The 16,019-nt window shown below is 27.4% G+C and overlaps 1 protein-coding gene across 2 annotated transcripts in view; it reads left to right on the forward strand.

Moving 5' to 3' along the window:
- The window catches only part of LOC100205101 (atrial natriuretic peptide receptor 1), a 48,380-nt gene that overhangs the window by 16,531 nt on the left and 15,830 nt on the right, over positions 1 to 16,019 (forward strand). For both annotated transcript variants that reach the window (XM_065816587.1, XM_065816588.1), the window contains exons 4-5: positions 8,334 to 8,549; positions 10,045 to 10,144. In XM_065816587.1, coding sequence (XP_065672659.1) covers positions 8,334 to 8,549; positions 10,045 to 10,144 — 316 coding nt within the window. The remainder of the gene's footprint in view (positions 1 to 8,333; positions 8,550 to 10,044; positions 10,145 to 16,019) is intronic.

Raw genomic sequence — 16,019 nt, forward strand, 5'->3', positions numbered from 1 at the left:
ATACTCAAAGGAATGGAAATAAATAAGTCTGAATCATACTCTTGTTACTGTTTCTATTTCCTGATTTTTTGCCTACTATTTTTTTTGCTATATAAGGTACTCTTTTTTTTGGCTTTTTCTTCTGTGGCTTTTGTGATGAATTTTGCCTTAAATAATTAGAGACAGTCTTTGACAGTACATTTGACTGTCTTCCAATGGCAGAATTTTCATAGCCTTCAGTTATGGAAGCACTACATGTGGTTGTCTTGTAATGGCGGTATCTATATTGCCTTTAACTATGGGAGACAGTATATGTGATAGTCCTGTGATGGCAGTATTTTTATTATCTTCAACATTGGGAGACAATACATCCAAGGGGATTTATTTCTATTGGTTTTAACCATGGAAGTATCTTTTGTAGAAGTATGTGTAGATATAATCATTGTTCTGTAGACAACTGTATCCTCTTCAAAAGTGGTGTTGTCATTTGAAGCTATTTGTTTAGATTTAGTGTTAAGCCATTTAAGTTCTAATTCAGTTTTCTGAATTAAAATGTGAATGTAATTTGTCATTCTGCACAGCAATGCTGGATGTCCACCAATAAATAAAAAAAACAGGAAGCATTATATTGTTTTATTTATACTAAGGGTGAAAAAAGTTAGCCAAGAATTCATGAAATAGTTCCTACTGAAATACAACTCGAATCAATTTTTCAAAGTGCTTAACTGGAAGGGAAATTTAGCGTTATTTCTGGAGTTAGGTGCTCATAAATTGTAGACTATCAATGGAATCAGATGGTATTGGCAGTAATTAGTACTGTGGGGCGCTCCTTGTTGTATAAATTAACTTATTGTTTTATTATCTTATGTTCTTTTTCTGCAAGGACTTTAATTTTTTTTCAAGTTTAGAAAAAAGACCATCTTATTGTAATCAAAGAGCCATAAGTGGTCCAGGTTCTGTGAACTATCTTTTTTTCAACCTTATTTGCAAGAAAAAGGGTTATTAAATTAATCTTATTTGCAAGGTCTCTTTAGGAAAGTGTGGAAGAATTTAGCACATTAACATTGACTTTCAGCCATCTTTATTTAAATGTTATCCGCGTTCGCATGTGTGCAGCCAACTGGTAGGAGAGTAGTTTCCTCTTGTTTTTCTGGTAAAACATCGTACTGGTAACTGATAAAATTTATCTATAAATTGTTTATAATCTTTATTTGAACTTTCTCCAGATGAGAAAGTGCATCATTAGAAGAACCAGTCTAACTATGACAACAGCATTCCACACCTTTTCAGAAGAGGAGTGCTGTTGCACATCTATGTGAACACACACAGTATTTTATTTTGACAACTTGACTACTACACTTTGCAGTGTAGGCCTTAGATCAATTAAATTTTGTATTTATGAGGCATGACTGTTATTTCAGCAATTGATGAAGGTTTAAATCTTTTTAACAAACAACTTTTTTAAATATTTTATTTCCTTAGTAGACATTGGAAAGTATCAAAGTTTCCAATTTTTAATTAAGTTTTTAAGTAATTAAGCTTGGATTAAATAACATTGAAACTTCGATCTTTTCTAAATTCTATGAAATGATACTTTTTTAAATTAAAATAAAATTTTATGCTTTTTTTTTTGGTTTATCTTTTATTTTATTTTTTTAAGATAATCTTTATTATACTTTGTTATTTGTTAAAATTTTTATTTTTTTAATTTAGATGCTATTTCGGTTTATGGGGCTAAAAAAACATTTATAATTCTTTATATATTATAATTTTATATATTATAGTTGTATTGCAAATTTTGAATAATTATTACAGACTGGAGTAGCAAATTCTAAATGTGGCCTTATATACACTGTGTATAATTTCTTCCATAGTTTTACGTCTCTGCTTATGAATGTATTTTTCATCCTTACTAAAATATTGTTAGCTTTAAATGCAATTTCTGAAGCGTGTGTGTCCCTTTTGCCATTGGAGGTAATGGTAATGCCAAGATCATGCTCTTTTTCAGATTTTAGAATGTTAACGTTGGTTAAAGATGCTGCATCAAATATATAGTAATTTTTTGGGGGGTTGTTTTTACCCATACGGATCACTTTGCATTTTTTGTAGTTTAGCTTCATGTACCATTTTTCAGACCATTCTGTGATAGCATTTAAATCTAATTGAAGCTTGTCTGAGTCTGAAGCATCTTTAATATGAGCAATAATTTTGCAGTCATTTGCATACAACTTGCAAGGGAAGTAATTTATAACTGATGGCAAATCGTTTATGTAAAGGATGAATAAAAGCGGACCCAAGACACTAACCTGTGGTACACTGTTAGTTACATTTGCCCAGCTGGACTTGTACTTCCCAAGCACAACTCTCTGTTTTTGGTTAATGAGAAAGTCACCAATCCAGCAAAGTAGTTTTCCAGTGATTCCGAAGGCTTTTAGTTTATGCATAAGACGTTGATGCGGCACATTGTCAGAAGCCTTAGCAAAATCAAGAAATATATCAACTAATTGCTCATCTGCCAAAGATAAAGAAATAATGTCCATTGACTCCAAAAGGTTGGTGACGCAGGATTTGTCCCTAACAAATCCGTGTTGTTGTTCTGCGATATGGCAAATTTGATCATTGTATAAATAATTCAAGATAATGTCCTGGATAATTCGTTCCAGGACTTTGCACAGTACAGGCATGAGCAAAACTGGACGATAGTTAGCTGCATTTAATCGACTTCCGCATTTGTGCAAGGGCGTCACATTAGCAATTTTTCAAGCATTGGGTACAGAACCTTCTTGAAGTGAGCTCTGAAATATTTTTGTCAGAGGGTACGCTATTGTACTAGCACATTCTTTAAGAACCCATGGGTGCACACCGTCTTCACCTGTAGCTTTATATTGATCTAGTTTGCTGAGACTTGAAATTACTTTTTCTAAATAAACCACTGCTTCTAAAATAAAGCTTGTGGTTTGATGTTTAAAGTCCGGCATTGGAGAAACAAGATTTTCGTTAACAAAGACAGATTTAAAATATGAGTTTAAAATATTACTTATCTCAGGACCTGAAGTAATAGTATCGTTGTTTGAATCAAACATAGCGTTGGTTTTATTTTTTATTTTTTTGCTTTGATCGATAATCTGATAAAGTGGCTCCTACTGATGTTTATGCTACGCCTTTGTTCCATGTTAACTGATTAAAATTGAAATCTCCAGCTAAGCACATTCCACTAAACTTTTTATTCTGGACTGCAATCGATACCGAAACTAATGATGCTAACACTGCTTGTTCAAGATTTAAGCGTGCATTGATATCATCATTGTGTTTAGGAGGAGGTCTATACATACACCCTAGCAAAATGTTCTCTTCTTCTAATATTACAGTACACCATATTTGTTCAACAGATTTTCAGTTTAATGGATGCATATTCACTTCAAACGAATTTAGTTTATCATTTATATAGATTGCAACACCACCTCCACGGCCTTCCTTGTTGTTGCAGTATAGTTTATAACCATGCATGTGCATTGAGCTGTTGATGTTAGCCCAAGTTTCAGTTATAAAAATAGCATCCTATTTAAAAGTGTATGCCAGGGCTTCAAGCAAAAACAGTTTGTTGTTCAGTGAACAAGCATTTGTGTAGTAACAGTATAAATGATTTGACTTTTTTGGCGTATATAAGTATTTAATGGCTGGTTTGAAAAGCTTCCAGCTGAGGTGGATGGTATATTATTACACTTGATATTATTGTGTATTGACTGGTTTTGAGCAAGCAATATGAGCTTTTTGCCATTCAACATATGGGTGTATTGAACGGCCGTTGATTCAAGGGTCTTAGATACATTAATGCAGTGGACCCTATCGCTGTGGATGACAAATCAAAATGGTTTATCAAGGTTACCATTTTTTTCAAGATCTTTATTTGCTTCTTTCCTCTCAAAGTTAAGCTTGTTATACTCAGCTTACTCCGCAATTGTTCGATCAGGTCTGATAGAAACATTCTTGTGTTCCGTTTTGGAAAGATTTGGTGCTGCTGCCAATACCATGTTTCTGGATTCTGCACAAGAATCCAGAAACATGGTATTAGCAGCAGAAACACGCAAGAGCTGTGTTAGCTTGTGATCCTAGTTTTGCTAAGGCTGCTGCAAAGTCGCTGTATTTTGAAATCTTACTGTTTGTGTTGTCAGAGTTGTTACGACATAATATGTCTGGCAGATCTGTCGACATATTTTCAGACATATTTTCTGCCGACATAAAATATGTCCCACATATTTTCGATTGACATATTTTGACATAGTTTTATGTCTGAATTATTTTCTGCTGACATAAAATATGTCAGACATATTTTCCTTTGACATATTTTGACATAATTTTATGTCTGAATTATTTTCTGCTGACATAAAATATGTCAGACATATTTTCTATCGACATATTTTGACATAATTTTATGTCTGAATTATTTTCTGCTGACATAAAATATGTCAGACATATTTTCTGTCGACATATTTTGAAATAATTTTATGCCTGAATTATTTTCTGCTGACATAAAATATGTCAGACATATTTTCTATTGACATATTTTGACATAATTTTATGTCTGAATTATTTTCTGCTGACATAAAATATGTCAGACATATTTTCTGTCAACATATTTTAACATAATTTTATGTCTGAATTATTTTCTGCTGACATAAAATATGTCAGACATATTTTCTATTGACATATTTTGACATATTTTTATGTCTGAATTATTTTCTGCTGACATAAAATATGTAAGATATATTTTCTATGGACATATTTTGACATAATTTTATATCTGAATTATTTGCTGTTTGATATTCTTGAAGAAAAAATCAATCTAACAAATTTATTGCGCATTTCAACTTAATTTACAGAGTTAAGTAAAAATAGTTTAACAAATTTGTTGCTAATTAATACTATCAAATACTATCAAATACTATTAAAATTAGGGGTATTTGGGGTAAAGTCCCTAATATTGTCGAAAAAAAAGTTGTTCAAAAGTATGTCAACTTGGGTCTCAAAAAAAGCGTATTTTAGAAGATAGTATAGAGATTTTAGAAAATATAAAAATTTTTCCTTAAAATTTTTTGGCAAATAAATTATTTGAAAAAATGCTAAAGACTCTTAAAAAAATGTCAACAAAATGTTTTTCAGCAATAATACAAAAAATACTTATTTTTATTACAAACGAATAACATCTTTAAAATCTCTATGAAAATACGCTTCTTTTGAGACTCAGGTTGACATACTTTTGAACAACTTTTTTTTCGACAATATTAGGGACTTTACCCCAAATACCCCTAATTTTAATAGTATTTGATAATATTTGATAGTATTAATTAGTATGGATTAGTATTGGCGATTTCCCTTATTAGAATGTAAAACCATCTCAAGCTGAGTTTTTATTACTGAAAATGGTTTTTATTAATATGACTAAACTTAAAATTATTCTCTTGATTAAAATAATATTTAAAAAAAAACAATTTTTAGTTATTTTTAACTAATAGTTGATTCATTCAATAAATTATTCGCCATTTTTGACTTTAAATCGTAAGGAAAACGAAAAAAAATAATTATTCCAATATATATTTCACTCAAAACATTTTATGCAAGTTTATGGCAGTTAATTATGCTGTTATAATGCAATTGTCAATTATTTTTTTGTTAAATAAATCATAACTATTATAACTAAAAGTATATTATTCGTAATTAGTTATAAATTATTACCGGTTAGTCTTCTTAATATGAATTTAATGAGCTGAATATAACTTATGTGAAACATTTCAAATTCTTCAGCTTAAATGAATTTAATTTGGCACAAATTTTTTGAAATTCTGTGAACCATTTTTTTGAAATCTTTTGAATTCAGTTTTTCATAATGAAATCTATTTCAGGATCAACTAATAATTAAAAATGACTGTAAAAGTTTTTTTGTTTATTATTATTTTAATCCAAAAAATATTTTAAGTTTAGTCATACTATTTAAAACCACTTTCAGTAATAAAAACTCAGCTTGAGATGGTTTTTACATTCTAATAAGGGAAAGCGCCAATACTAATCAATACTATCAAATACTATCAAATGATGCCTCAATACTAGTCAATATTAGTCAATACTATCAATGTCAATATTAGTCATAATCAATAAATAAGTCATAATCAATAAATGCCAATATTAGTCAATACTATCAAATGATACATCGCTAAAAAGGGCAGAAAAAGACCTTTATGAAACATCGGATGTTTGCTTATAGGGTTTAAAGTAATAGTTTTATGAAGCATAATTGATTGCAAAGACATAAAATTATGTAAAAATATGTCGACAGAAAATATGTCTGACATATTTTATGTCAGCAGAAAATAATTCAGACATAAAATTATGTCAAAATATGTCGACAGAAAATATGTCTGACATATTTCATGTCAGCAGAAAATAATTCAGACATAAAATTATGTCAAAATATGTCGATAGAAAATATGTCTGACATATTTTATGTCAGCAGAAAATAATTCAGACATAAAATTATGTCAAAATATGTCGATAGAAAATATGTCTGACATATTTTATGTCAGCAGAAAATAATTCAGACATAAAATTATGTTAAAATATGTTGACAGAAAATATGTCTGACATATTTTATGTCAGCAGAAAATAATTCAGACATAAAATTATGTCAAAATATGTCGACAGAAAATATGTCTGACATATTTTATGTCAGCATAAAATAATTCAGACATAAAATTATGTCAAATTATGTCGACAGAAAATATGTCTGACATATTTTATGTCAGCATAAAATAATTCAGACATAAAATTATGTCAAAATATGTCAATAGAAAATATGTCTGACATATTTTATGTCAGCAGAAAATAATTCAGACATAAAATTATGTCAAAATATGTTGATAGAAAATATGTGGGACATATTTTATGTCGGCAGAAAATATGTCTCAGACATATTTGACAGATAACAACCCTGTGTGTTGTTTAAACAAACTTTATTTTTCTCAAGGATTTCAAGTTTCAATTTCATTTTATTGATTACAACTTCTTTATCAATGACAATTTGCTCCAGATTGTCAATCCTCTCCATTAGCTCTGTCTTAACTTGGTTAATTGCAAAAGCAATTAGTTTTTTCACTTTCTTTTCTTGATTTGATCCAAGAGCCATTTGATCTTGATATAAGGGCTACCACCTTATATCAGTGGATTACCTCCTGGTTGTGAAATAATAAATTATTAGTTATAAAGCTTATTACACAGGGACTTATTAACACAAATAGAACTGTTAGTTTTTTTGTGTTTTTTTCCGTCCATTTCCACACATATATATATATATATATATATATATATATATAATATATATATATATATATATATATATATATATATATCTATATATATATATATATATATATATATATATATATATATATATATATATATATATATATATATATATATATATATATATATATATATATATATATATATATAGATATAGATATAGATATAGATATAGATATAGATATAGATATAGATATAGATATAGATATAGATATATATATATATATATATATATATATATATATATATATATATATATATATATATATATATATATATATATATATATATATATATATATAGATATAGATATATATATGTGTATATATATATATATATATATATATATACATATATATATATATATACATACATACATACATATATATATATATATATATATATATATATATATATATATATATATATAATATATATATATATATATATATATATATATATATATATATATATATATATATATATATATATATATATATATATATGGTTAAAAAGCAATGAATTAATAATTTCCAAAACTTTACTAGATAAACCATATAAAACAAGCTTATAAAGCATGCCAGACTTTATCAAAAGCTTTTGATGAGTCAAGCTGCCCTCATCTAGTGTACAATAAAATTTTTTTTTTTAATTTAAGATATTAAGATGAGATGTTATACCAAATGACTGTGTAATGTCCAAGTGAGCAGGAAAAAATGTTTGACAAATGTTTAAGACCTTTTTAAGTATTGAGAGTCAACTGTAAACATAAACTTTTTTTTCTTGTTGTTATAACAATAGTTAAAATATTGAACTTTTATTTTTGTTATAAATTTTTTTTTATAGCAAAAAAATCTTTATATTTTGGTATGACACTGTATAAAGGTTCAGAAACTCATTAGATTTTAAATAATAAGACTTATTTATTTTAAAAATTTAACAAATTTGAATTTAATATATGATTATTTATAAAACAAGTTAAAGATTTTATTTTTATTTAGGAAAGTCTGGCCAAGTTGTAATTGATAATAAAGGAGATCGTGTGCCAGCATTTGTTGTTAGGAGTTTTAAGGATGGAGTAAGCGAAGTCATTTACAAATATGAACCTAGAAGTGAAGAAAAAAAAAGTTTTGGTAAAAAAATTTTCTGGCCTGGAGGAAGAATAAATCCTCCTTTGGATCAACCTGAGTGTGGATTTCATCGAGAACTTTGTCAAGGTTATTTTTTATTATATCTTTAAAAAGCATGTTTGCTTATTACTATTATTTTGAATGATTGATTTGTGTTACTTAGTTGCGCTATCTGAAGTAGAATTGGATGTCGGCATTTTTTTTTATAGAATGTGCTGTTTAGCGATGAAATTTTTTGATTTAAGTTGTTTAATATAAATTCAGCTTTAAAATAGAAATCTATGTCTAATAGTTATTTAAAGGAAAAAAATTTGTTATGAAGCAACTAGTGTATTTGTTTTTATTCATTGGTAAACTAATTGACTGATTGGTTAAAAAAGTTTAACATGTTTTAATTCTCATTGTAGATTTTCACTGATTTTTCTGATGATTTAGCGCTACTAACTGATAGCATTCTCTAACAAAAAAATATTTTAAAAAATTTTTAATATTTAAAATTTAAAAATATAAAATTATTTAAAAATATTTTTAAACTATTTTTAAAAATATTTTTAACTAGTTATTTGTAATTCTCATTATGATAAAAAAATGAGTTACAAATGAATTAAAAATAAATAAAAAAAAGAAAAAGATAAATTTAAAGGTTTTTAATTGTTAAAAGAGTTTTTTTATTGTTTTATAGTCATGTTGCCGCACATGTAAAGACATTTTTCCATAAAGTAAAACTTTTCATTTAAATATGCAATTGTGAAAGAGTTAAGCAATTTTTTACAATTATTTATTAATGGTTATAAAATGATTTGTTTTATTTGGCATCAAAAAAAAAAAGTGAAATAAACAAAACAAAGACTTTGGAAGTTTTAAAATACAATGGTTTATATTTTAAGTATTTTAATAAATTTTTTATTAACTCAAAACTGCCAACAATACAAAAGTAGTAATAATGTCATTTGTAGCAATGCTTACGCCTAGCACTGTTTGAAAGTGGTGTTAACTTCCATTTCTTCTAATTTTACAAATTCTTACCATACTATTGGATTGAGGGGATTTGTATAGAATATTAGGTAGCATCCAAACAATGTGCAAGATCTGCTTCTACAAAATTGGCACTTTTTTATAGTCTGAAGGCTGCATAGCAATCAATCAATCAAACACATCAACAGTCACAAAATTCTTATTTAGTCATAGGTAGGCTTCAGTGCAAACATGTGACAGTTAAAGTTTGAGCTCTGAGTTTTGGGCTGTATTTACATGAAGAAAACATGTTAAGGCATCTTATCTTTCTTATCTTAACCCATAAATTTAGTTCCATCTGTTTTCTATGCCTAATTCAGATTGCTGTGGCCCTGTTTGGTTGATTGTTTTTGTAACATGATCTATTGAAGTTATGAACTAATTTAAAAGTTTATTTGTGACCAACGATAACTTTATTTTTAACCTTTACTCTTTAAAGTTTTTTTTAAGTACCTTTAATCTCCTTATTTTAATCAGTAATTCTTAAACCTTGAATACATCTTATCCCCATATTTTTTAACTTACCTTTGAACAATTTTGAATATTTTTTTTTATCTATTTATTTTAGAAAAAGATAAATCAAGTCAAAGTACTTTGATACAGACCATTGCAATAGTATTTGTGATGGTGTTTATTTTTAGTGCTACTGCTGGATTTTTTTACTATAGGTAAGGTTATGTATTTCTTTGTAACTATTTTTTGTTATTTTACCAAAAATCAATTATGTCAGTTTTCTAATATTTTATTTTCATTGTGTATTATATATGCATGAATAATCTATTATCAAAAATAAATTTTTCAAAATTTTCTCCATCTGGGTGATGATTGAAGGACAATTATATAAAAATGTCAAAGATAATTCCGTTTTATAAAAATATCTCTGATAAAAAATTATTTTAAAAGTCTGTGAAAAAACTTATTTTTTATTTTATGTAGACTATAGTTTTTATGAAGTAAATAAAAGTAAAGTAAATAAAGTAAAAATCTAAAATAATTTATTATATATAATTATTAATATAGTTATTATTTTTAAAATTTTTATTTAATCTTGTTTCTTTTGAGACCCAGGTTGACAAACTTTTGAAAATAGTTTTTTTATAATGTTAATGACACATAAAAGATTCAAAAGCTAAATTATTGTTATTTCACTATATAGAACTCATACACAGCACACACACACACACACACACACACACATATATATATATATATATATATATATATATATATATATATATATATATATATATATATATATATATATATATATATATATATATATATATATATATATATATTATATAGAACTCATGTAGAGGGTGTGAGAAGATATTTTTTTTTTTTTTTTTTTTTTCAATATTTTAGAGAAAAAAAAGAATAAAAAGAGTAGAATAATGAAACAAATTTTTTTTTTTTTTTTGCTGTTACAAGTTTTTTTCATAGATATTTTTCTATATATATATATATATATATATATATATATATATATATATATATATATATATATATATATATATATATATATATATATATACATATATATATATATATTTATATATATATATATATATTTATATATATTTATATATATTTATATATATATATATATATATATATATATATATATATATATATATATATATATATATATATATATATATAGGCTTTGGCAGGAATGGCAGGCTATACCCTGCGCCTGCCTCCACACCCATGCAAATCAGTTTACTCACGCGAAATAAGGCCCATGGAAAATATAAATTTTTGGTAAAAAAAAAGTTAAATTTTTTCATGTTTTTATTTAGTTATTCTTTTAAAAACTTCTCAAATGATGTAGTTTTGTAAAACTGTTTGTTTTACTAGTTAAATACAAAACTATTTCATTCAGGATATGCTAAAAAAATTATGAAAAAAATAATTTTTGAATACTCTGGTGTAAAAATAAAAAATAAAAATCGAACAAGTCATTTCAAACAGCTGTAACTGTATTCTGTGTTATGTTAAAAGATAAATAATTAGTATGTTAAAAAGCAGGCAAAATATGCATGTGTTGCAAAAGAATTTAACATTATAATCCAAGAACTGTTAGATAATAAAGACAATTTCTTTTTTTGTATAAGCACACATTTTGCTTAATTGATTGACCAACTAGTTTGTCATACTCTAAAACTGTTTAAAGTAGTGCATATTTCTCTGTATACTTCCGCGTTAACTCCCTGTTTTTTTTTTAAAAAAGGCGGCAGTTTATTCAATATGCTTTCTTCACATTTTATTTCCATTTTTATACTTGCACTATATTTAATACACTTAAATATATTTTACAGTAACAAACTTGATATATAAAATAATACTGCATTTAATACCCTTTCATTGTTACTGTTCATAAAAAAAGTAAAAAAGATTTGTTTTTGTTTTTTGAATTCACATAACACTTTTTTTGTTATACACGCTTATATTATATAAGAAGAATATATTTAAGAAGTATATATACAAGAATCTTAAAAAAACTCTTAAAAAATAGATTACCTCAAATTTTAACTTACATATCACATCAACATGAAATATAATTTCTCCTTATTTCTGAAAAGAATATAAAATCAATTACAAGATCATAAAAAAGTATGACAGTAAATTGAACAGAGATGATAGTAATAATTAAAATTTTAGTGTAAACAGTTGAAAAGCAATTGAATTGGTGAGAAGAAGAACAGTACTAATTCATTTTTTGTGATTTGCACTTTTTTTTATAATTTCATTTAGCTTATGTCGATCTCTCTATGTACTAAAAAGATAATACTAGTCCACCTTTCTTTCATAATTTTTTGCCATAAAGTAGATTTATATTTATAGAACTATAACTGTTTAAAACTTAAACATTGATTATCTTGAACATATTGAACTAGTACTGTTCTTCTTTTCAGCGATTCAATTGTTAAAAAATATAACTTTTTGGTTCAAGGTTTATTTATAAAAAGATTTCAATATAATTGTCACTATATTTTTATAGCTTAGAGATATCTATCTATCTCTAAGATATAAATCTTTGAAAGCTAAAGATCTTTGAGAATCAACTAAAGAAGCGCAATAAAAAATGTTTTATTTTATTCCGTTATTTTAATAAAACAATATATTAATACTCAAATAGGTCTTGCAAAATTGCTACTATCATTGCAAAATTTTTAAAGCAAATGCCAAGATGCTTGAATATAGAAACGTGATGGTTGCAAAGGTTGTTTTTCTGCCATTTTTGAGTTGCTTGCAAACTATTGGTTTGACTATATCTGAAATAAACTCAACAAAAATCCGATTATACAACTGATAAAACTGGACAATAAAAGAATAAAGTCTGAATAAAAATCGAAAAACAAAACAAAAACATAATAACAAAAACTCACTAAGTAGAGTGGACACTAAAAACTCTGAGCGAAAGATAAAAACTGCAGTGTAACTTGGAAAAACTTTCCAAGTATCCAACTATTCAAAGTTTTATTTCCAAAGTCTCATAAATGATTTGTCACTCTCCTACTTGGTAATAAAGCGGTTGTAGAAATTTTTAAATACGATGACATTTTCATTCACAAGGAAGAAGTAAGAACAAAGAAATGAATGAACTTTTAAAATAATATAATTAAGATCATTCATTTCTATAAAATAAATGATGTATAGCAGTTCTTTATATATTGTTGTTTTCTTAAAACGATTGATTTTATTCTAACATTTGAATATTGTTTTTGATTTATTATTTAATTAATTACTAAATTATCAAATAAAAATTAAATATAAATAATTATTTAAAAAAAGAACATTAGGTTGTTTTTTTTGCAAGTTATTTTTCTGTCTTTTTATTGTTAAAAAAACATTTATTACAAATAAAATTTTTACTATAACTGGCATGAAGAATCAACAAAATAAAATTTCATCATAACATAATTTTAATCTTTCAAAAAAGCTTGTGCAAGACTATTTAGACGGGTGGCCCGCGTATTCCGCAAAGATGGGTTTAAATAGGCTGTTTATAGCTCGTGCCCTCATTTACTCCTGCCGAAGCCTATATAAATATATATATATATATTTATAAGCCTATATATATACAGTATCGGACAAAACGAGTGCAACCAAATAATGCTAATTTAGTTTCTTTATATAAAAGTGCTGCATTTTTTCAATTTAGAGAAATAACTATGTAACTGTTTAGAGACAAAGTTCTTCAAGTTTTATTCATCACAAAGTTCATTATTTGTACACGAAAATTAATAAATTAATCAAAAGTATTAAAAAAAGTTGATTTCCTTCTGGACAAAACCAGTGCAACTCGACAAAATGTTGACCAAGCTGTATTTCGCTATCAATATTTCGTGGCGAATCCTTTGTTGTCGATCATAACCTTGCATTTTCGAGGCATAGATTCGATCAGGTGATCAATGAAACTTTGTGGAATCGCTGCCCAGGCCTTTTGAATTTGTTCAAACAGTTGATCCTTATTATGAACACCTTCACGATTAATTCTGCGGTTGTCGATCTCCCACAGGTTCTTGATAGGGTTGAGATCCGTAGATTGAGGTGGCCAATCCATCACCGATAGGTGGTTGTCTTGAAACCACTGCTTGACTACTTTTGCAGTGTGTTTTGGACCGTCGTCTTGCTGAAAAACCCATTTTATTGGCATATTCCATTCAGCATGAGGTAACATAATATCTTTCAGGATATTTTTATACATGAAATGGTCCATTATTCCATTGTTTCGATGTATTGGACCTAGACCGTTAGCAGAAAAACACCCCCAGACCATAACATTGCCTCCACCATGCTTCACGGTCTTATGGCAGTAACGTAAATCGAGGCGTTTTCCGGCCGGTCGACATACACGGCAAATGCCATTGCTCCCAATGATGTTGAACTTCGATTCATCATTGAACAGGACAGTTCGCCATTTCTGCACATTTCAGTCAATATGAGATGTAGCAAACAGGAAAACAGTAGCAACTTTTCTTCTGGCTTTTTAGTGAAATCAGCGGTTTCTTTGGAGGGCGTCGAGAAAATATTCCGGCTTCAACAGCACGTCGTCTGATTGTTCAGTCGGATACAGGCAGCTCTAATTGCTTTTGTATCTCGACTGATGATATCCAGGGATCTTTCTTGACAGATCTGACGATCATAGAATTCTCTCTAGTAGTTGTGGAAAGCGGTCTTCCGCCTATGTTATCTGCTGCCAACTTCCCCGTAGAACGATATTTGGAACATAGTCTTGATACGTTCTATTTTTTCACGCAATATTTATCACAAATACTTTTTTGTGACATTCCACTTAAGTAATTGCCAATAATTTTCTTTCTTAGTTCCAATCCAAGGCTGTCAGGAGCCAATTTTGCACTTGAAGTCATAAAAATAATAAAAATAAATAATCACGCTTCTCAAGGCTTACCGTGTTACATTTACCTTGTGATGATACAATAATGCTCTGTGGAACACAACGTCTTGGTTGGATGTGGACTGTATTGATGTAATGAAACACTTGTTGTATTTCACTTCTTGTATTGATGTTCTTCGATAAAACACTTTGATAAAACTCACTTCGATAAACTGTTTTGATAATACTGACTGATTGGCTTCCATATACTGACTGAATTACATGTCGATTTACATGTCTCTAATATAGTAAAATGAACCTGTGTGAACCTGTTCTGGAAGATTCTAGATGCTTCTTTTCGATGCTTCTGGATGCGTCTGGATGCTTCTGAATGTTTCTGGATACTTCTGGATGCTATCGGATGCTTCCAGATGCTTCTTCTTGAAGCTTCTGCATGCTTCTGGAAACTTCTGGATACTTCCTTTAATTATTAAAAAACTTCCGTGACGTTGACACGGACCAGACTTAAGAAAATGAAACAAACCAAAAAAGTTGCACTTGTTTTGTCCGCTGCAAAATGGCACTTGTCAACGAAATTTTGCCTGTGTGCTGTTACCTGTCAGCTGATTGCTCATGTCATACCACAGCAAACAGTTCAGGAATCTGGAGTCATAGCATGACTCCAGATTCCTGAACTGTTTGCTGTGGTAGTATAGTTCGTTTCGTTTTTAAGACATGTAAAATTAGGAACACTTTTTAGCATTGTTCGATGTTGGTTGCAAATGTTTTGTCCAATACTGTATATATATATATATGTATATATATATATATATGTATATATATATATATATATATATATATGATATATATATATATATATATATATATATATATATATATATATATATATATATTTATTTATATATATATTTATAAATATATTTTTATATATGTATATAGCATTTGCTTACTAGTTTGCTTATCTTTATCCACTCCACTGTAGCGCTGCATACAATGATTGGACAACGCCAAAAATAGAATAAAATACCGTCTGTAACATATATTGAAGATAAACAGGAAATCAACAAAAAAATAGCCATAGTTTCACGATGACAAATTAAGCTCTGATTTCCAAAGATATTTTAAGAGTTATATATTTTTATATTATAAAATAATCAGTGTATATTAATTAATTATTA

The sequence above is a fragment of the Hydra vulgaris genome, chromosome 13, assembly GCF_038396675.1.
Source record: "Hydra vulgaris chromosome 13, alternate assembly HydraT2T_AEP".
Lineage (NCBI taxonomy): Eukaryota > Metazoa > Cnidaria > Hydrozoa > Anthoathecata > Hydridae > Hydra > Hydra vulgaris.